Here is a 23,410-nt window from a genome sequence, read left to right as displayed (position 1 = left end):
AATCTGCCCATATTTAGTATTTTATATACTTAACATTAAGAGAATCTGGCCAAGTTGCTTTTTCAATTATAAAATTGAAACCTGTTGAACTTCTGATTTGAAATTTATAAATAGTGGTGTAACAAAAATTTTTTAAAGATTTTATTTATTTATGCATGAGAGACACTGAGAGAAGGCAGAGACACAGGCAGAGGGAGAAACAGGCTCCTCACAGGGAGCCCTGTTGTGGGACTTGATCCTGAAACCCCCAGGACCACGCCTTGAGTCAAAGTCTGACGCTCAACCACTGAGCCACCCAGGCGTCCCAGTGTAACAAATTTTTAAGGGACTCAAGGTTCAGCAAATTTGTAAACTTATCACATTAGAAGTTATTTAAGAACTAGGGAATGTTTTGTTTTTATTTTTTAAAATATATATTTATTTTTAAAGATTTAAAAAATTTATTCATGAGAGACACACAGAGAGAAGCAGAGACATAGGCAGAGGGAGAAGCAGGCTCCCCACAGGGAGCCTGATGCAGGACTTGATCCCTGGACCAAGTTCATGCCCTGAGCCAAAGACAGATGCCCAACTGCTGAGCCACCCAGGCATCCCAGTTTTTGTTTTTAAATTTAAAAGTTGATATGTATGGGGCACCTGGTGGCTCAGTCAGTGAAGCATCTGCCGTCAGCTCAAGTCACGATCCCGGGGTCCTGGAACCCAGCCCCAAGTTGGGCTCCCTGCTCAGTGGGGAGTCTACTGTTCCCTTTCTCCCTGCTTATGCTTGCTCTATCTCTGCCAAATAAATAAGTATATAAATAAAGTCTCTTAAAAAAAATAAAAGTTGGTATGTTTAAGGAACTGCAGATATTAAATTTATAAATGCAATTTAAGGCATTTGGAGGAGTTCATCTATAAGTGGGACTAAACATTAAAGAACATTAACATTAACCAAACATTAACATTTCCTTTAAAAGAGAATGATAAATTTTCCCAGATTTAAAAGCAGTCTACTGACTTTTGTAAGTGGAATTAAACTAAAGAAGAACTAGGTTTGTGGATTTGTAACTTTAAAAAATCAAATATTCATTTTAGAAACAAAAACTCTCTTCAAGGACATTAACAGATTTGAGGCAACAAATGCCTTATTCCAAAGGGCTGTTGAAACAAACTAAGCGCCACATATATGTAAGGAAAGCATTCTGCGAGGAGTCTATCACAGAAGATGCTAAGGTTTGCCCTTATTGTCACTATGCTACAAGTGTCTGAGGAGGAGGGACCAGTGGAAATAGGAAAGCAAGCAGATGGCAGACGGGAGAGCATCTCAGATCCAACTCAGGGGCGTGGATCTTCTCCCTGAAGCATGAAGTGGCCCTTCAAGGACTGGCCATTTCACAAGATCACTCCGCGAGGCACGGAGGTGAGCAACACCGGAGCCAGGGCTTCCAGCGCGCCCTGGGGAGGCAAGAGGAGGGAGACGTAGAGACAGGGCCTCGAAAGAAACACAGAGCTCAGTGTCTGAACGGACTGTCACTGGATGGAGTGCGAGTAAGCAGGGGCAACGGGGACAAGATTTTGGAAGACTCGGAAGATGGGATAAAGTTGAACATTTTACAAGAGGAAATATGCAGGAAAAATGGGGAAATGAACATTTTCTTCCTACATCCTAGTCAAAACTACTGGTCACCATTAAAAACCATACAAAAGAGAAAAGGCAACCCTGAAACTGGCAAAGTTTTGCTCTAAATAGACAAAAAAGGATGAAAAAGGACATGTACCACAGCTAAAAGCAACAAAATGCTTTCCTTTCTTAACAAGGTTCAAGTTTCCTGTTTTCTGATGTCTAAAATAAAAGATAAAAATTAAGATGGTTCTCTCAGTTATTCTAAGAAAAATCTGCTCTTGTTTCTTCCAGGTCATACAGTCATTAGCTATAGCTGAGCCGAACGGGCAGTCAGAGTGGATCAACATGGGCTTTCTACCCAGAGCGGCTTCCCTAACTGACCAAGCCTCTGCCAGACAGCCTCCTGTGAACAGAAGGTGGCTGAGGAGAATCAAGGGACAGTTCGAGATCTCGAGCCAAGGGGGCATGCAGGAAACAAGGTGAGTCATTTTAATACTTTACATGGCAACTAAACGTACATATATTTAAACTGGGGTCTTCAGAGTTGACTCACATCGAGAGATTGAGAGCTGAAACTTTCTTACTACTTTACCCATGTAAAGCAGTGGTCAAAAAGAAAGGCGGGACGGAATCAGTAAGTCAGAAACAACGTAAGACAGGACACAGATGGAAATCAGATGAGCGACATCAAGGAATGGCTTGATATACTCCTAATAAACAGACTAACAACACAAACAAGGACATAAAGATAAACAGTGTCAGCACATTAGGAAAGGAAGGAAACATTTGTTGATAAAAGACAGCTATGAAAAAGCTGTGTATGTTTATGTAAATTTATGTGCTTTAAACACAAGTTCATATGTAAAAGCAAAAGAAAAGGACTAAAAAAATCTTCCCCAAACTGAAGTGATGGAAAGCCATCATACTTCACTCAACACGCTGCAAAGATTATCTAGAATTCTTATGAGAATATACTCATAAATTGTTTGTGTAATAAACCTGAGGAATAGCGGATCTTTAGGGTAAGCCAGAAATATCTTGTTGCACATAAAAGCAAGGACATATTCAAAGACTAATCAGTGTTGTGTCAGAGGAACACAGAAATCAGTCTAAGGAGGATGCCCCTAAAAAAAAAAAAAAAAAAAAAAAAAAAAGATGATGCAATGTGAGCATTAAAACAATAATAACTATATCTGATTGAAACATTAAGAATATATCAAATTCCATGGATTCACGGTGAGAAACCCAAAATAAAAGCTCACTTTCTGCCACTGGAGATAATCAAGAACATCAACTCCGAACTCTGAAAAATGGCAAAAGAAGACAATTAATAAGCATTTATTATGCCTTTTCAGTAGGAAATACATCTTAGGGTAACTAAGAAGCCCCTGTTGATGAAAGAGAGAGAACTCTTTGTTGCAGAAGAAAATCTGCTGATAAATGTAAAAGAAATAATGGAATTTGAAAATAACTAGTTTACAACCTGTAATGAAATACTTGTTTTTGGCAAGGATTCTTCATGGAAGCTGAAAACCATTAGGGGAAAGGTTCAAAGGAAAATTGATACCTGTAGAGTGTTAAAAACATTATGCCACAGATCACTTGCTAGTTGATAAGTTCTTGCAAAAAAAAAAAAAGAAAGAAAGAAAGAAATCTTATTTTTAAAAGAAAGAGCTCTGGTTCTCACTACCTTTTAGCCAGATCAGGCAGTGCCACGGATAATAATGAAATTAGTCATTACATGCCTCCTAATTAATCTGAATCCAATCAGACCTCTACATCTAACTTCTAGCTCATAGAAAATACAGAGGCTACAGGAGCCAGTTAAATGACTACTGTAGGGATCCCTGGGTGGCGCAGCGGTTTGGCGCCTGCCTTTAGCCCAGGGCGCGATCCTGGAGACTCGGGATTGAGTCCCACGTCGGGCTCCCTGTGCATGGAGCCTGCTTCTCCCTCTGCCTGTGTCTCTGCGCCTCTCTCTCTCTCACTGTGTGCCTATCATAAATAAATTAAATTAAATTAAAAAAAAAAAAAAAAGATACCAACTGGTATCTATTAAAAAAAAAAAAAATGACTACTGTAAAGGAAATTTAGACTACTCCAAAACAGGAGACATTCATTCTACAAGGCAATGGGAAATGTAATCACAACGGAATAAAATAGAAGGTAAGGGTGGGAAGCAAGGAAGAGGAAAATGCTGGTGCAAAGTAAGAGATCTATCAGGCATGTCAAAAAAGATGGGTCCCTGGCTAAAACCTGGTGGAGAAAACAGCTATGACAGTTTGGGGCTTAAGTGAAAAACTTTTAATGTGGAATTGGTGTTAGATCATAGTTGAGAATAACAGTCTTAATTTTATGAGGTTTGACAATGACACTGTGGTTAGCCAGGAGAAAGTCCTTGTTTCTTAGACATAGAGACTAAAGTTTTTAGGGTTAAAATATCATGAGATCTTTATTTTCACTTAAAAATTATTCAATAATAATTGGATATACATAAATACATGGGGGGGGGCTTTAACGCTCTTTCTTTTGTGTATGTTTGAAAAGCTTTCCATAAAACTTTATACAAATAAATTTAGAAACTGAAGTGAACAACTTTCTAAGAAAAAAATAAATGATTCACCCTGACCTCAGAAAACAAGTAAAACAATAACCAATAACCAGGAAAGCATAAAGTTATCAAAGAATGATTCCCCACAAACAAGCATATCAGACTAAAACAGCTTCATAAGTGTATTTTTTAAAGAGAATCTTCTTTTTTTTAAAGATTTTATTTATTTAGTTATTTATTTATTTATTTATTTATTCATTCATTCATTCACTCATTCATTCATTCATCCATTCAAGACAGAGAGAGAGAGAGAGAGAGAAAGAGAGACAGAGAGAGAGGCAATGACATAGACAGAGGGAGCAGCAGGCTCCACGCATGGAGCTGATGTGGGACTCAATCCCAGGACCCCAAGATCACACCCTGGGCCAAAGGCAGGCGCTAAACTGCTGAGCCACCCAGGCGTCCCTTCATAAGTATATTTTATTTTTTTATATATTTTTAAAGATTGTATTTATTTATTCATGGGGGAGAGAGAGAGAGAGAGAGAGAGAGAGAGAGAGAGAGAGAGAGGCAGAGACACAGGCAGAGGGAGAAGCAGGCTCCATGCAGGGAGCCTGACGTGGGACTCGATCCCAGGTCTCCAGGATCACGCCCTGGGCCGAAGGCGGCGCTAAACCACTGAGCCACTGGGGCTGCCCCATAAGTGTATTTTAAACTGCTAAGGAACAATTTAAATGCCACATAAAATTTTCCAGAACAGAGAGGAAGCAGGAAACTCCAAACTATGATGCCATCATAACCTAATAATACATAGGAGTGTTGGTTAACTAATGCAACCACACATAGGAATAACAACAAAAAAATTAAGTAAAATATTAGCAAGTATAAATCATCAGTACTTTAACAGAATAATTGATCACAACTAAGTGAAATTTATCCAAGAAGCCTAATGATGATTAACAATTAGAAAATACATTAATAAAACTCACCATACTAAAAGGTTTTTATAAAAGAAAAATAAAAAGATTGGTTCATTTGTGCCTAAAAAGCACCTTTAAAAAACCTTCAACATCTACCTTTTTTTTTAATTTGGAAAAACAGTAACAGTTTGATACTGTCTTAAGATGAAAAAGAAATAAAAAGTGTAAGTATTTAAAATAAAGAAAAAACACTATTATTTGTTGATAACTGTATATTTAGAATCTTGGAAAATGTGAGGGAATCGATCTTGCTATGTAACATTAGAAATAAGGCAAAAGAGAGAGGGTTCTGGGAAGATGGCAGACTAAGAAGCCCCAGGAATATGTCTCCCCACCTAGATAGCAACTGCACTAGCAGACTCTGTCTCTATAACTATTTTGGAACTCATTTATGTTGAAATCTTGCAACAGCCAGGAGAAGGCTTGAATGGGAAACCACAGTTAATACTGGCCAATTTCAGCTCTCAGCACTGTAGAAACTGCCCATGACTTCTCCCCTGCCACTGGTCATAGGGCAGGCAGCTTTACTTTGTTCCTAGAGCAGTTTGTATGCAGCCTGGAGAGCCAGGATGGGCAAAATAAATGTGTCCTCCAGATAATGGAGATCTGTGCTCTGACTGCTGATAGCTGCTTCTATCAGAGAGGTGCAGACTAAGAGGCAGAGGCCATTTTTGTTGCACCTCCTCCCACGCTTGCAAGCCCCTCTGGGCAACTTTCAGGGACTTTCAAGGGACAGTACCCTTTTTCTCCTCCACTTTATCTTTTCCCTTTCTTTTCCCCTCTTCTGGGGGGAGGGGGGCAAATGTTACAGACTAGAACATTCAAAAACTATATGCTATGTAATATATGTAATATAATAATATAATATATATATAAACTACCTGTACGAAGAAAATTAGAAAAATAGAAGAAAATTAGAAAGTGATTATACATGTTCAGGGAAAGGTTCTGAAAAGGTGCTGAGAAGAATTTAAGTTTACACTTTAGGTGTATCCTTGGCACAGACACAACCTATAACACTAAAACAAATAAACAATACAACAAAAAACAGGAAGCCTAGGGAAAATGGAGAAAGCTCCAGAGTTACCACATTGTTAGATTAAAAATTGCTCAGTTCTCAACAACAAAAAATCAAACGAGGTACAAAGAAAAAGGAAAGCCTGGCTCACTCAAAAGAAAAAAATAAATCAACAGAAACTGTCCCTGAAAAAGACCAATGGCAGATAAACTAGACAAAGACTTTAAAGTGTCTTAAAGAAGCTCAAAGAACTAAAGGAAGATGTGGAGAAAGTCAAGAGAATCATGTATGAACAAAATAGAAGTATGAATAAAGAGAACACTTAAAAAGAGACCAGAAAGAAATTCTGGAGCTGAAAAGTACAATAAATGAAATTAAATAATCACTAGCAGCATCCAAAGGCAGATTTAAGCAGGTAGAAGAAAGAACCAGCCAATTTGAAGACAGGACAATGGAAATTATCAAGTCTGAGGAACAGAAAAAAGAAAGATTGAAGAAAAGTGAACAGGGCCTGAGGGATGGTAGAAACCATCAAGCAAACAAACATATGCATTATGAGGAGTCCCAGAAGGAGAGGGAGACAGGACAGAAAAAAATATCTGACAAAATTATGGCTGAAAACTTCCCAAATTTGATTTAAGGACATGAATATAAACATACAGGAAGTTCAAAGAACTTCAAGTAAAATGAACTCAAAGAAACTCACATGGAGACACATTACAAACTTTCAAAAGACAAAGGGAATCATGAAAGCAGTAAGAGAGAAGCAATTTGACACATACAAGGTATCCTCATAAGGTTATAAGTAGATTTCTCATCAGAAATTTTGGAGGTCAGAAGGCAGTTGGCTAATATATTCAGAGCATTAAAAAGAAAAAAAAAAACTATCAACCAAGAATCCTGTATCTGGTAAAACTGTCCTTCAAAAGTGAGGGAAAATTTAAGACATTCCCAGATAAACAAAAGTGGAGGGAGGAGCACCTGGGTGACTCAGTGGTTGAGTGTCTGCCTTTGCCTCAGGTTGTGATCCTGCTTTGTTCTGGGCTCCCCACAGGGAGCCTGCTTCTCCCTCTGCCTATGTCTCTGCCTCTCTCTGTGTGTCTCTCATGAATAAATAAATAAAATCTTAAAAAACAAAAAAAGTCGAGGGAGTCTGTTAACCACTAGATCTGCTCTGAAAGAAATGCTCAAAGATGCAGGGTGAAATGAAAGGATATTACACAGAAACTCAAAAGTGTAAAAAGAAATAAGGATCACAAGACAGGTAAATACATGGGGAATTATAAAAGCTAATATCACTGTTAACAATGATTTGTTTTTTTTTTTAATTTTTTTTTTTAATTTTTATTTACTTATGATAGTCACAGAGAGAGAGAGAGAGAGGCAGAGACACAGGCAGAGGGAGAAGCAGGCTCCATGCACCGGGAGCCCGATGTGGGATTCGATCCCGGGTCTCCAGGATCGCGCCCTGGGCCAAAGGAAAGCGTCAAACCGCTGCGCCACCCAGGGATCCCCAACAATGATTTGTTTTTGTATTTAACTTCACTTCTGTTTTTCTATATCAGTTAAGAGAATAATAGGTTTTTTTTTAAATTATTTGTCTAAAAACATGTATTATTGTACCTTTGGTTTGTAACTCCACATTTTGTTTTCTCCATAATTTAAGAGACTAATGCATTTAAAAGAATTTTTACTTTATGTTTTTGGGCACAGACTGTATAAAGATGTCATTTGGGGACATTAACTGAAAGGGCTGGGGATGGAGCTGAGCTGTAAAGGAGCAGAGCTTTCATATGTTATTGAAGTTCATCCAAATCCAAATTAGAGACTTATAACTTTAGGATGTTAAACATAATGCTTTAACCACACACACACACACACACACACACACACACACACACACACACACAGGTATAGAATATACACAGAAGAAAAGAAGTAATTTAAACGTTTCACAATAAAAAACTTAACCAAATGGAAAGTAAGATAGTAATCTAGGAAATAAAGGACAAAATTCTATAAAGTATAAAAAAAAAAAGACAAATAGTAAAATGACAGAAGTCCTTCCTTATCTGTAATTACTTTAAAAGTAAATGGTTTAAACTTTCAAATCAAAAGACAGAGATTGGCAGAATGGGTAAAAAGACACATAATCCAACTGTATGTTACCTTCAGGAGACTCACTTTACATCAAAAGATGACAGCATCACCACCACCACCAGCAACAACAACAATAAAAGACACCCGATGGAAAGTGAAGGGATGGAAAAAGACATTCCAAGCAAACAGTAACAAAAGGGAGTTGGGGCAGCTATACTAAATCAGACGAAACAGACTATAAATCTAAAAAAGGCTGTGAGACAAAAAAGGGGGCATTATACATTAATAAAAGGTTCAATACAGCAAGCAGATATAACAACAGCAAACATGTATGAACCTAATAATAGACCATCAAAATATGTGTTAGACAAATGGACAGAATTGAAGGGAGAAATAGTTCCACAATAATAGCTGGAAACTTCAATACCTGTCCCACAGTAAAGGACAGAACCAGGCAGAAGATGAGGACACAGAGGACATAAACCACACAATAAACCAACTGGATCCAACAGAATTTATAGGACTCTCTACCCAACAACAGCACACGCATTCTTCTCAAGTGCATGTGTAACATTTTCTAGGATACACCATATATTAGGTCACAAATTGAGTCTCAACAGATTTTAAAAGATAGATGTTCTACAAAGTATTTTCTCTGACCACAAAAGGGGGAAGTTAGAAGTCAATCAACAGAAGTAAAATTGGAAAATTCACAAATTTGTGGAAATTAAAAACACATCCTTAAAACTCTTCCCTTAAACCAAAAGGAATTCTAGATGGGCAAAAGATTTAAGCACAAAAAAAGCCAACATAAAAGTTGCAGGAGAAAAATATAGGTAACCAAAAACTTTTTCAGTCAGCAGGTAGAAAATTCTTTACCCAAGACAGAGAAGTGAGATGCCATAAAGACTGATTAATTTTTTAAGATTTTATTTATTTATTTATTTTTTTTGGTTTTTTGTTTGTTTATTTATTTATTTATGAGACACAGAGAGAGAGGCAGAGACAGATAAAGGGAGAGGTAGGCTCCTCGCAGGGAACCTGATGTGGGACCCGATCCCAGACCCAGGATCATGCCCTGATCCAAAGGCAGATGCTCAATCACTGAACCACCCAGGCATCCCAAGACTAAAATAAAAAAAAAAAAAAAATCTATATTAAAAGTATCTACAACACATATAATAAAGTGGCCAATTTCTTTACTTAGGAACAATGTATGTACATGAATACAGCAATAGAAAAATGGGCAGCAGATGAACAGGGAAAGTTTACTGAAAAAGAAACTAAAATGCCCAATAAAAATAAAAGAAAGACACTCAATCAAAATTAAAGAAATGTGAATCAAAACAATGGAAGACTATAAGCAACCAGAAAAAAAATTAGCAATTTAAAATACCATGCGTTGTGTGGGGGACTGGGAAAACATACTGCAAACTAGGGCAGCTCATAAGGAGCCACAAAGAAATAACATACTCATGTGTGTTTTTAAGATGATAGATAGGATGTTAAAACTTCTTGCTACGGTGACAATTTAATTATCTTAATTACCTTAACGTTCCATATACAGCTTGCAATAATTTAAAGAGGATAACACAGGGCAGGCTGTAGAGCACAAAGCCCAGAAAGTAAATGTTTAACAGTAGAAACACAGATGAAAGGCAGATTATTGTCCTACAAATTACAGAGCCACCTCACCACTTTCCACTAACTCTCAGTCTGATTAAAGCAAACTTTAGCCAATGTGCCTGGTATTATTTATCTTTCCCTCTCCTTTATCCACGCCTCCCCCCCGATCCCATTCTACTATTTCCAAGTAAGAAGATCTTACAAACTACTATTACTAAGTTTATTCAAAGTAAAAGGAGGGTGAGTACTTTTTCAGAGCTAGTTTTAGGGATTAAATGAGATAATGCATATAGCCTGTGGCCCATCCTAAGCATTCTATAATAGCTGCTATTAGACCCTAAGTCATCCTATTATGCAATATTTTATTCTCATGTTTAAATAGTTCTACTATATATATTTTCTCTATATAGGTCTTTTATTACAACTTGTTTTGACTCTTTTTTAAAAAAAGCAAGATACTCTGAAATAAATGCTAAAATGGTAAGAATACACTTAGCCACTATTGTCCTGCGGGTGTTCCCTGCTATAGTAAAGAACCAACAGGGAATGGACACTGAACACAAAAGGGGTGTCCTCACTTTGCAAAGGTGATGGCTTTACAAGGCTTCTGACCACAATCCATCATTGCTGTGACAGTTTGTTTTCTTTTTTTTTTTTTTTAAGATTTTATTCATTTATTCATGAGAAACAGAGGGAGAGAAAGAAAGACAGACAGAGAGAGAGAGAGAGAGAGAGGCAGAGACACAGGCAGAGGGAGAAGCAGGCTCCATGCAAGGAGCCCAACATGGGACTCGATCCCGGGACTTCAGGATCACACCCTGGGCGGAAGGCAGGCGCCGAACCGCTGAGCTACTCAGGGATCCCAACAGTTTGTTTTCTAGTGAATCTTGATGATCCAGAACAAACTCAAGAGAAACATTGACTAGACCCCTCAAAACGAAGTAACTAAAAGCATAGCATCTTGGTTTTTACCAAAGGGAAAAAGATGTGCTTTCCATGAACGTATGTCTGCTTGTTCTGTACGGACACATCCAAGAAGACATCCAAACATGTGCCACACTGATGGGGAAATGTTACCTCAACTCTACCTGAGGGCCTAACAGGTAATGTTACTTTTCACCTCTCAAACATGCTCTTCCACTTCCCTATTGCCTTACCACACCCAGCCACTGGAAAAAACACAAGAAAGGAAACAGGCAGATAATGACTTTTTCTCTGGAAACCATTCATTGTCAAATCATATCTGGTCAAAACTCTTGAGTTATTCCTGCTGTGATTTTCCACATTTTCTTTTTTCTTCCCTCTCATTCTACCCTTCCTTTGATCCTTCTCCAATTTATCCTATTTATTGACAGTTCATTTGTTATCAGTTATATAAATTCTGTCTGGCCTGTGGGCACCTTAAGACAAGAAGCATGCCCTTCTCTTCAGTTGCCCAATCTCCCACACAGGGCCTCACAGAAAATCTACACGGAGGTGCTAGGAAAGGTTTTGAAATAAGCAAACAAAATATATTATCCACACTGCAACGAGCCCCGGAGAGCAGTCAGAAAGCCTGGACTCCAGTGTCAAGAGAACACCCTCAGCTGGTTCTATAGCTTCAGACAGAAGCATTTCAGCACGCGTGTCCTCCTCTTCTACAAAATGGATCTCTTACTTTCTCTGCTATGGTTTTACAAATGAGATGATGAAAGTAAAGGTCATTGTTTAATGCTCATTTAAAGCGCCACGATTACTTCTCCTGATCAGTGTTATTTGTCATCCAACCTTCTAAATTTAAGTAGAGATAGGATATTCTATTAGGTAGGAGAAGCAGATTTCATTAATGCATTTATTTGCTTTTTCTTAAAATAAGCACAAAGCCATAGCAGCTTGCCTGATATCACGAGTACACCATAATGCTTATGTTCTGAAATAGAAATGGCCCGTGTTCTGTGCGCCATTTCCCAGCGTTAATTATGACTTAGATAGAAAGTGTCTGAATATTTCTTACCAGGTTCTGGAAGGTCTAATTTTGCACGCTTTAGTTCTACCATAGAAATCTGAAGTTGCTCTATTACAAAGTCATCTTCGAAGAAAAAATCCTTTGCCAGAGTCTCCTGAAGAAATTCTACAAGTTCTTCCATAGACAATTTCATTAGATGTTCTAAGAAAAAAATGAGAAAAATACAGATGCTGAGTCAAAAGTCACTTCAGGGTGAGAAGGTAATGTATTCTATTCTGGTGCAGTATTTTTTAAAATGGGCATGGCATTCAACTTACACATAGCACTGTGAATATCACTGACACTCAGTAAGATAAAAGTATTTTCTGATATCCAAGCAGTCACGTCTACTCTTTGGGAAGACAGGGAGAAGTAAATTACTGCTAAATACCATTTCATCAGTTCATTTAAGAATATCACACCTTAGACATTAATATGAACCCAAAGCAAGCACTTGACCTGAGGGCTTTTGTTTTACTGTCATGGTGTTTTACCTCTCATAGGCAAACGCATTTCAAATCTATTTTTACAGTTACAGAATTTCCAAAAAAATCTGGATTACTAACTTGATTTTTATTTCTACTTACAAAATTAGTTTTATTTAAAACAATTCAGATTACAAAGCAGAAAGCAAAAGTCAGCTATGATCCTACTAGCCAGCCACTGCCCTACAAGTAGATGTGTGTACACAAGTATCAATTCAAAAAACTATACTTTGAGTCCATCGGATATACTATAATGTACTGTAATCCACCTAAATTAGTCTTCTAATACTGGACATTTAAGTTATTACTAATTTTTTTTTTAAATTTAAAACCGTGTGTGATAATTCTCCCATAATAAATGTCTCTAAATATTGTTAAGGCAACCAGGAAAAAACAAGAACAAAATCTTAGGAGCTTTAGCTAACTACTGGTTAAGGTGCCCAGACAACAGTTTTTGAAGCTTCATATAGTGGTGAAGAAACTTCATACAAGACCTTGAGCTTTGTCTTCCTAACAGAAAAAAAAAAAAAAACAAATAGCAGCAGACACATTTTTTCCAACAGCTATTTAGTCTGGTGATATGACAGGATATAAAGTAGGTATTATGCTTTAAAGTTTATTTGCAAAGGTGAAGAAACTTTTCACCTGCCAAGGTTAATCAAGATTCATATAAATAAAACATAATTTAAGACTGAGAACAGAGCTATGGAGAAATAAAACATCGTATTTCCACTTTTTCACTGTTTTGTGAACATTAAACCAATACATACATATTTTAATAAAAAAGTATACTTTTGTTCCACATCTTGGTCAGTTCGTAATCCAGAAAGAAAAGATGCGGGGAAGATAGGAGGGTCAGGGGAGGGAAAGAGAAGAGGAGGAGGTGGGCCTTCGGAAGCAGTTCTCTAGGTGCTGTGGTTTGTGTGCTGGAGGTGTGAGGATTGGGTGTAAGGGAAATGAATCACAGCATCTCTGATTCCTTATCTTTCAGGATAAACAATACAAATCTGATTTTACAGGGAGTTTTCATTTCTCTCTAAAGTTTGGATAATCCAAAGTCATGCTTTTCAAGTAAGCAATCAAATAACTAAAAATACCTAAAATGCACTTAGAACAACGCCAAGCACAGCAGGGAAAAAAACCTCACAAAACATGACCCCAAATACTCAATTAGCTTATAATTTAGTTGGGAAGTTGAACAGATGAGTCATGCAAGAATAACCTAAGAAAGGAGAATGATCAATGAATGTGAACCTATGTTGTAAGACCTAGACTGGAAGTGCTCTGTGAAGTTCTCAAGCTCTCAATGATTCTCCTCTCTGCAGAGTTACAAGAAGAGTTACTAGGAGTTGTTGTAATTTTAAAGGCTGAACTGAGGCTTTAAGATAAATAAGGTTCTTCATATTCAAGAAGAAAACTCTCATTTCTTGATTTTAAAGTAAGGCACTGCATGCCAAGTTTATAGAACCCTTGTAATACTGCAACTGAAGACTCTTTTAAAGCCTTGTTGCATTTAAACAATCATAGACAGTGACTGTACTTGCCCCAGAGGCCACGATGCAAGTCAAGCAGAGAGATGAGCAGAAGGTTCCCCATCTCTGGTCTACAGCTTGGAGCTGAGTGGTTTTTTTTCCTGGATGGAGGAAACAGTGATGGAAAATATAACTGGACTTTTTAACTAAGGGCCTGGTTTCTTTGATTTCTCTCTTCTCTGATTACAAACCAGAGATTCATAATGATGAAAAGCAATATTAGGAATGTGGGAATAGTAAGAATAATATCATTAGTGAAACCAACTTTTGTATTCTACTACTTAAGTGGGAAAATGAAACTGAAATTGGAAAAAAAAAAAAAAAAAACAAAAAAAAAAAACAAAAAAAAAAAACACCCCTGCAATGTAATTGGCTTCTAGACATGAGGAAGAACCAATGGAAGCCAATTACCAACTGAACATGATTGACTTTTAAGAGTTTTTTAAATCTATCCCTAAAAGAAAATGAATCTGAAGTTAGGTGAAGAATAAGAAATCAGAGTTAAATCAAGCCTTGATCTCTGTGAAATCTTAATACTTAAACATTTCCTTACTTTTGTGTAATTTTAAGATTGTGTAAGACATGGCGGTAAGAACTCGTTCTCCTTCAAAGATGTAGATATCCCATATTCTGAGGTTTAGTGTAAAGGGAGTCTGTAATTAAAAATAAAACAGAGATAAGATTAACAGTTCACCCTCACCTGGCATTTATAATTTTATGATGGGGTTTTGTAAATAAATACTCACACGATCAAGGAAACATTGAAAAAACCATTTCATTGTGTAAAAACTTGTATAGATTTCTTGAGAATCCTGAAAAATACAAAGACTTCAAATTTCTGGATTGCAGCAAACAAAATATGACAATCTAATACTCAAAGTTAGGAAAGCTGTTGGAGGTAGCTGTCAAAGCTAAACATAAAACTGTTTCATTCCAAATCTTTTTGCATGCTGGAGTATTTCTAGGTTTTTCTCCTCACCCTAGCTTTCTCCTTCAATCTCACTTTTGGAAATCACCTTAGGAATAAATCCTTCTTCTATAGGATTGTAATACAACATTTTGATTCTCCACAATGTATTTTACAGGCAAGTACTAACTCTGTTTACTAAATTATCGTGCTTTATAGTACAGCATGTATATGGTTCACTAAGGACGAGTTTGTATGACCCTTAAAGTTCTTTTGGTGCAATAAAACAGCCTCCAAAATAACTAAGAAATTATATATCTTTAAAAACTGTACTATTTGTATATATCCTCTGCAAAGAAGTGGTTTGATCCTATGAGTTAGGGCTGTGATGGTTCATCAGTACTAAATTTCACAAATCTCATGCTCTTGAAACACCTAGGAATTATAACTGTATAGTAAATGAAATGGGCAACTCAGCACATCAATAAAGCAATTGGGACCAAAGGCTGCACTCAATTCTTCCAGCTTTATTCTTGGTGTAAGTGGGCATAAGTCAATGTTACATCTACCTACCAAGTGTTGCTTAAGCTTGGATAGAAACTTATTCAGTATTTTTTCATGATGTTCTTGAAACCTCAAGAGTTTAGGAAAACCTTGAACAAAAAAGCCTAGAATACAAACATAAAAACAGTATTTCATAAACAATAGCAACAAAAACCCCTCTTTTAAAATATAACGCATTTCTTTCATTTTTAACTGTCTGCAACAACAAAACTCCAATAGTTACTAACATACTTGTCCTCCCCATCAAGGAAATAATTGAGTGTGAGCTCCGGGTAAAAAAACTTGCAGTTTTGTACTTGTTTGCTAAAGAGCTCCTGTAACTTTGTAAAAATACAAAGGAGGGCAGAATATTTCTGAATTAGAGAAAAACTTAGAAACTAAAAAAAAATGAAAACAGAAGCCATTTGTCAGGATTGTCTATTCTCTTAAAGATCTTAAAGCATATCTTAAATGTGCAAATGTTTTATGAGCTATTCTAAAATCTTGAGGACTTTTGTTTTACTATCATTATGCTACATAACCAACATTTTATTGCTTTTTTCAGGGTTACTCTAGCTTCATTAATATTGTCCTTCCAAAGTTTTTATCACTTTTTAGTCCCTTCTGTGATATTTGACATCAGCTAAGACATACTGGCACAGTATGATCAATGTTAAATCAGAAACTGTAATTTATCCCATCTCATTATACAACATAGTCTGTAAGATTTCTAGGAAGTAAGTAATTATAAATAGTAATTGAGTAGTGATTTTGTGCATCTAATTCGTGGAACTTTACATTTATTCTTATTTACAAGTTTCCTTTCAGATATTCTTCTTTTTATTTCTTCCAATAAAAAGGATATATACTCAACAGATTTTTATCATTTCTCCTTCCAACCTGGGATTTATGTAACTTAATTAATAGATATCTTATGTTTTTTAAAAAGAATCCAGAGGAAGTACTGTGTGCTCCACAAACCCTTCTGGCACGTTCATAATGATATGGGCTTCTCAATGTTTCTAACATGTTTTACAAACTAAAACTTTGTTTAACTCACTCTGTCAGATTTACTTGATCTTAGAGTCTCATTTGTTCCCCCACAGAACATCTGCTTCCAAAAAGTGAAACTGTGTTCCTCCAAGAACCCAAGGAACATACTTATGTGTGTGAATATTTCCAGAGATAGAGATTCTATTCCTCCCATAGTAACATTTTCCAGGAAAATGACGTCATAAAAAGTATATCTCTCTATCTGTGCCATTCTCCTGGTCAACTGTGATAGGAACGACAATTAGAAGAACTTCAAGAAAAAGTCTCATTTTGAAAAAGGTAATGCCCCTCAGTAATAAACACTCACTCGAGGATGCTAGGATAACTAACATTACTTCACTTCTTAGTGATATCCCAGACTTGATATTTTAAAATCTCATTTTCTTCAGCCCTCATTTTATTTTGTACATTTATAAATGATGTCAGTATCATGTAGGGGGTGCAAAGAACTGAGGCAACTTTCAGTGATAAAATTCCATAGGCAGATCTACAAATATCTCTAAATACAAACTTAACCAAAATAATGACCTAAACTGCACAGTAAATGCAAATATAAGGATAGTAAAATTAATATTTCTTTATAGATTAGACTGGTGACAATTGCTGAAAGTAAGCTATCAGGTATGTTCAAAAGAAATGACTTTCTTAGAGTTGGGCAGTCTTCCACGGAATTACATACTACTGAAACTGTAACATCACTTTGTACTTCAACACAGATCAGCAACACCATTCTCTGGTGAAGCAAAATAGGGATGGATGAGGGAAAGTAATTTTTTTTCAAGATGTCTTTTCAAATGATACTGCGTGTTGGATGGCAGTTTGATATACTGCGTCTTACTTTTGGAGGCTCTTGATGGGATCCAAAGTGTCCAGAAACAGTTATCATTAGTAATAGTATTCATTTAAAAAATATTCACAAGGAAAAGTAAGGGAGATGGTCCAATCTGTGCACGTCCACATGGGCGCATTGCACAAACACACACACACACACAAAATACCACCACAAAAACTACATGGTAAGAATGTGTAAATTAATAGACTATAATCATAATTCTGAAAATGTTAAAATATCACTTTAAACATGAGGCGGGGGCAGCCCCGGTGACACAGCAGTTTAGTGCCACCTGCAGCCCAGGGTATGATCCCCGAGACCCAAGATTGAGTCCTACATCGGGCTCCCTGCATGGAGCCTGCTTCTCTCTCAGCCTGAGTCTCTGCCTCTCTCTCTCTCCCTCTCTCTCTCTCTCCCTCTCTCTGTGTCTCTCATGAATAAATAAAATCTTTAAAAAAATAAAAAATAAAAATAAACGTGAGGTGGGTTCCTCACCACATAAAACTTATTCACAAACAGAACTTAGATGATCTATTCTTAGAGTGACTTGTGTTAAAAATTTGTTTTTAATTTGGTATTATTACATGGGTGGCACTGGGAAGATAATTTTGCACGAAATGGGCAAATGCCACTTTTATTACCAAGATGCAAACCAAACTCTATAAAGTTTCTTGTATATGCTTGGCAGATACAAAGGAAAGGTTATTAAAAACAATCTTCTAATTTGAAAACCAAAAACTCATGCAAGTTTTGAGATAATGAAGTAACTACAACATGTTATCAGCAGCCTTTTATCATAAAATGGAATCCATTTTAGCTAAAAGAACCAAAACACCATTTCACTGAAATGATAACTATATGATAGTCTAAGGTTTTGGTCAAAGGCATCCTATATTTCTCCCAGTAATACAGCGTTTCCTAAATTGCTCCAAACCTAAATTAGTTTCTTCTGACCAGGGGCAAGTAAGGAAGAAATTTCAAAATGCCAATAGTATACCCTGAGGTAAAAATAAAGGCATATAAATGTGAACAGAAAAGCTTAGCAATGTTCAATAAAGAAGGAGGACATAAGAAATGACTCACAAACACTAACTGACCGAACAAGCCCTCAGACATTGTTTCTATACTTAACACTACCAAGCATCTTCCAAAGTTTGACTTTGCTTTAATTTACCTTTTTTTCCCCTTCCTTGTTTTTATTGTTTTTGGTAAACTATAGGGTTTTCTTACCATGCATGGCATGTTTGGGGCCTGAGAATAGTTTGACCAGGGCCCAGAAGGCATCTTCTTCATTCATATACATAAGGAGCAAAGCTGTGATCTGGCTCATCCCCTGACAGTATCCAACCTCCTGAAGATAAATGAGAACAAAGAAACCGGGTATTTTAAGATCCAATTATATGCATATGCACATACAAAAACCTGCCCTACAAAATAATCAGAAAATGCCTAAATACATTAAATAATGGGCAATTCTACAAAGATTGCATTTTTTATGATATTAAGCTATATACTATAAAAATAAATTGGTATTCAAGAATAAATGTAGAAGTGAGGACAAAGTATAAAGCTGTATGTATTTTTACTGTGCCCTATTCAATACCACTATACTTTCTGTAAAGAGAACTAATAGTTTATTTTTCCTTTGTATGTTATTCTCAGTTCAATATTCCTCCTCTTTGTTCAAATGCTGGCAAATTTCTCTCTTCCTACAGTTCCCTTCCCAAGTTGCTGTCTTGTCTCCTGTAGATTTCCCGGCCTGAGAGAGACACATTTTAGGATACCCAGGCAGTCTATGTCCCTTCTCTGAGAACTGCCTACTCTCCCCAAATTCCCTGCTTGTGCCATATGAACTGGACCTGATGGAGGAGAAGAGGTCACTTGACCCCAAGGTTACAGTTAATCGGCTGCACGGACTAATCACATACTCGCCCCAAGATATTTGTAATCAGACGGTGAGATGCATTAAAACAGAATGGTCATATTAAGTCTGTGCGGGCAATTTTAGCCAATGGGAAAACTGAAAAGTAGGCAGAGAAAGCAATATGAAGAGAGAAACAGTGGAACGAACAGTTTACAGAGATAATCAGTTACCATGTGGCCCCAGAGTAGAAGAGCTAGAAAGTGTAGCTCTTTCTCAGTGAAGGCTTCTCACTTTCCAGCTCCAATTTCCATGAAACCCAACTATTGCTTCATTTCTATGAAAAGGCCTTTAATAAACTCTTTTTTTAACTTGCCCTAGTTTGAAATTTCTCGAAACTTAAAGGTTTTAATAGAAATTACACACCCAAGGTTCAAGGTTGTCCTCCCTAGAACCTAGTCAACAAGCATTTAACATCATTAGGTCTAACATTAAGTGATCTTTCCCCAAATTACCACCTCTCACTGAGTGATAGGTACATTAAGAACAACATGTTCCATTACCAAAAAGTTTACTTTCAGCCTACTCCTAGGTTTAGCAAGTAGGTACACATGATCTCCTATTTGGACCTCACCGAGTGAAAATGTGACCCCAAAACACAACCTCCCAGAGGTATTGAAGGGTGAGCAAGGGTTGAGCAAAAATTAATCTGCCCACCAACTTCCTAAACTTCTAGCACTACTCATTCTTAGAGCTATTATGTAAAATAAAAACAAGAAAAACACCATAACAAAACAATTCAGAAGAGGGTGAAAAACGAGTCACTGGCATACAGTGGTTTTTCCCATTTCTGAATTGGTTCTAAGATCCCAGGGTCACCAGAGGAGTCTTGAAAAGCTCTACAGCAGGAGGGGGTGCCCAAAGAGTTCCTCCAGTTTCTCAGAAAACAACTCAAAGAGCCATGGTTAGGTATGCTCTGACTTACCGTGTTATAAATAGAATATGCAGCAAGAACGTGGAATAGGGACTGTTGCCTAGAGAAAAGAAAGTTTATAATGAATATATTTGTTATTTCATATATTTTTAAAAATTATAAACTTAAAAAAATGTTTGCCTGAAAATAGATAATCCAAACAAAAGTACTAGTGTAATAAAAAAGATCCCAAGCTCAAATGTAAGCAATACTCTATACTGTCTATATTTAAGGTTAGATTACATTCTTTTTTTTTTTTTTTAACGGCTGGAGGAGCAGAGGGAGAGAGAGAATCTCAAGCAGGTACCACACCCAGCACAGAGTGCTATGAGGGGCTCGATCTCACAACCTTGAGCCAAAATCAAGTCAGACACTCAACTGACTGAGCCACCCAGATGCCCCTGACATTCATACTGATAGAATTTATAGCAAAAATCACAAAGGGCTTCACAATCTCTTAAATTTGTTGCCCTCCTTCACTGAACTATTCTCAATATAAAATCATCCCCATAGGAGCAGCCAGCTTGGCAGAACTATGGAGGTCTTGTAAAGCCTCAGTTATATGGCAGAAAGGTAAAATGTTGCCGGGCGGGGGCAACATCATCTGGGAGGCTGTATATGCTCACACTCTGCCTCCGATATCTTCTGCTCTCTCTCCCAAAGCCAAATCTGGGGTCCAAGATTCAAGAGCCACAAATGGGGATGACTCTACCCACTATTATCTCTAGTAGTCCACTAGCAAAATGTTTGCTTCCCATCCTATCAGCCTTAAGTTCTACTGGTCTAGGAGTCCCTTGTTCCAAAGGGAGAAATGTTTCCACCAGGAGACATGATGATTCCACTGAACTAGAAATTGAGATTTCTACCCAATCACATTGGGCTCCTCGTGCCTCTGAATCAATAAGCAAAGAAGGAGGTGACCGTATGGGTTGAAGCAACTGATCCTGATTACTAAGGAGAAACTGAGTTGCTACTAAATAATAAGAGTAAGAAAAAGTGGGCCTAGAAGGCAGGAAAATACTTAGGGTTCCTCTTGTATAGCTAAGCCTTGTGATTAAAGTCAATGGAAAACTACAGCAATCTGATTCAGGCAAGACTGCTAATGGTCCAGAATTAAATTCAGGTCACCCCACCAGGTAGAGAACCATGACCAACTGAGGTGCCTGTGGAGGGCAAAGGGAATACGAAATAGGTAGTGGAAATCAGTAACTATGTGCCCAGCCACAGAAATGATGATTATAATTGTAATGAGCATTTCTTCCTTATTTTGGTATGACTATGTTCATATATATGTATTTAAAAATATTTTGATTTTCTTCCTTCCTTTCCCTTTTCATCTAACATATTAGCTATATTAAATTATTAATGGTTAATTTTTATCTTGTAGTATTTTGGTTTTAGAATATCAAAGCAAAGAGTTTTATCTTGCAGTATTTTGGTTTTAGAATATCAAAGCAAAGAGTAAACATCACCAAGGACTTTGCATCCTCTTGTGGGGAAAGGGTTAGCCTAGTTTCAGTCCTAGGCAAAAGAGTTGTCTCATGTCAGGCAAAAGTATGCCCTTCTATTATCCGTATCTGGAAACTGAGTGGACAAGGATATACTGTAATGATCAGTACTCCACGGGTGTCATCTTGGCTAGGCTACAACCCCCACATATCTAAAAGCTAATCCATACATTGCTGTAAAAAAAAAAAAAAAAAAAAGAAAGAAAGAAAAGAGAAAGGCATTCTGTAGGCGTGATTAAGATCCATGAGCACTTGACTTTAAGTAGAAGAGGTTATCCTCAACAATCTTGGTGGGTCTGATTCAATCACAGGAAAGGATGTAAGAGCAGATGTGAGGCCTCCCTGGGGAGGCTCTTCCTGTGCTCAGGAGTTCCAGACTGTCCTTCCTGTTGGCCTGTCCTCCAGATATGGGACTTGCCTAGTCAGCCCCCACTACCAAGTTGATTCCTCCCAATAAATCTCTGAAAACACAAGTCGTACTGGTTTCTGTTTCTCCTGTTGAACTTAGCCAATACAGATGTCAAAAAAACTATACCTCTCATTCATAAACCGTAATTCTCATTTCATTCATTCATTCTTCTTTTTTTTTTTTTTTTTTTTTTTTTTTGTAGTTCCAGCTATGCACTGGGGTCAAGTTTCTAGGGATCATGGCTCTCAAAAACTAACACAATCTCCAATTTCTTTACTAGGATTTTGATAAAAGTAGCCACTACATTTTTAAGAATTCCCAGATCATAAAATGACTCTTTATCAACTGTATAGCATCCACTATTTCAAAGGTTAAAAATTTAAGTTAACCTAGATCCTAGGTTTCATACAACATGGACCAAATGATCTGCAAAAGCTTAAACCTTTAGGACCTGCATCAAAATTATAGTTTATGTAAGACATTCTACTTACTCATGTTTTAAGTTAACAAAGACTTTAGTAGACACTATTTACAAATGCTATTTATATTTCATAACTTAAAGTTTACTTACTTAACGCCGTATCTGTCTCTAAACATAATATGGTCCCGAAATGTACGGTTGACATCAAGGTCTATTTGTCTGATATCAGGTGAACAACCCCGTGCTCTGTGTTTTAATTTCTGAAGAGGAAACAAAGAGAGGAATAAAGTATATTTTTTTGGAAATCAGCTGTTGAAAATAATTCTTATTAAAATAATGAATCATAACATTAAAAACCTGTTTCAGTTTAGAAAAATCACACCCGTGGTTCACCAATGAATGTGAAGAGGCAGACAATAAACAGCTCTCCCCCACCCATCCCTTCCCTCTTCCCACGCCTTTTCCCTCTCCTCTTAACATACAGTTAAGATTTTAATTTTGAATGAAGAACTTTCGGAGTTTGCATTGCTAAGTCTATGTAAAAGTTCTTCATGGCTGAGCCACAGAGTCTGCTAGAATTTCCTTTTTCTTTCCAGCACAGTATTTTTGTTTTCCTTCGAACTAATCATTGCCTTGTTTCTTGATTTGCTTCATTTTCTACAAGCTTGTTGCTAATCCAATCCCAAACTCACTTTAAACTCCATCAATCTCCTCTGGCGTTGTTGCAATGGAAAAGGTACTCTCCGATTTCAAATTCGTGCAGACACCTCTCCAGAGCCTCTGGCCCCGCCCTGGGCTTGGGCTCCTGGACCTCTGGACCTGCTGCACAGCTGGGATCTTGGGGTCCCCCTTCACCCTCTGCTAGGCCTTCCTTCGCTTGGATCCCATTTTCTGGATCTCACATCTTTTTCTTTCTTGGTTTATTCCCTTGTTCTAGGGGAGCACATCCTCTAGAAGCTCCTGTGGAAGGGTGTATGGAAGACAAATTTTTTTGAAACTTTGAAGTCTGATAATTCTAACCTCC

The 23,410-nt window shown here is 37.1% G+C and overlaps 1 protein-coding gene across 4 annotated transcripts in view; it reads right to left on the bottom strand.

Moving 5' to 3' along the window:
• The window catches only part of USP6NL (USP6 N-terminal like), a 167,769-nt gene that overhangs the window by 14,415 nt on the left and 129,944 nt on the right, over positions 1-23,410 (bottom strand). For all 4 annotated transcript variants that reach the window (XM_072749535.1, XM_072749534.1, XM_072749536.1 and 1 more), the window contains 7 exons: positions 22,537-22,646; positions 20,061-20,109; positions 18,445-18,565; positions 15,360-15,454; positions 14,626-14,691; positions 14,433-14,532; positions 11,872-12,024 (listed from right to left, as the gene is read on the bottom strand). In XM_072749535.1, coding sequence (XP_072605636.1) covers positions 11,872-12,024; positions 14,433-14,532; positions 14,626-14,691; positions 15,360-15,454; positions 18,445-18,565; positions 20,061-20,109; positions 22,537-22,646 — 694 coding nt within the window. The remainder of the gene's footprint in view (positions 1-11,871; positions 12,025-14,432; positions 14,533-14,625; positions 14,692-15,359; positions 15,455-18,444; positions 18,566-20,060; positions 20,110-22,536; positions 22,647-23,410) is intronic.

This window comes from Vulpes vulpes, chromosome 2 (genome assembly GCF_048418805.1).
Source record: "Vulpes vulpes isolate BD-2025 chromosome 2, VulVul3, whole genome shotgun sequence".
In the NCBI taxonomy this organism is placed as follows: Eukaryota; Metazoa; Chordata; class Mammalia; order Carnivora; family Canidae; genus Vulpes; species Vulpes vulpes.
This window is presented reverse-complemented; position numbering and strand designations above follow the sequence as displayed.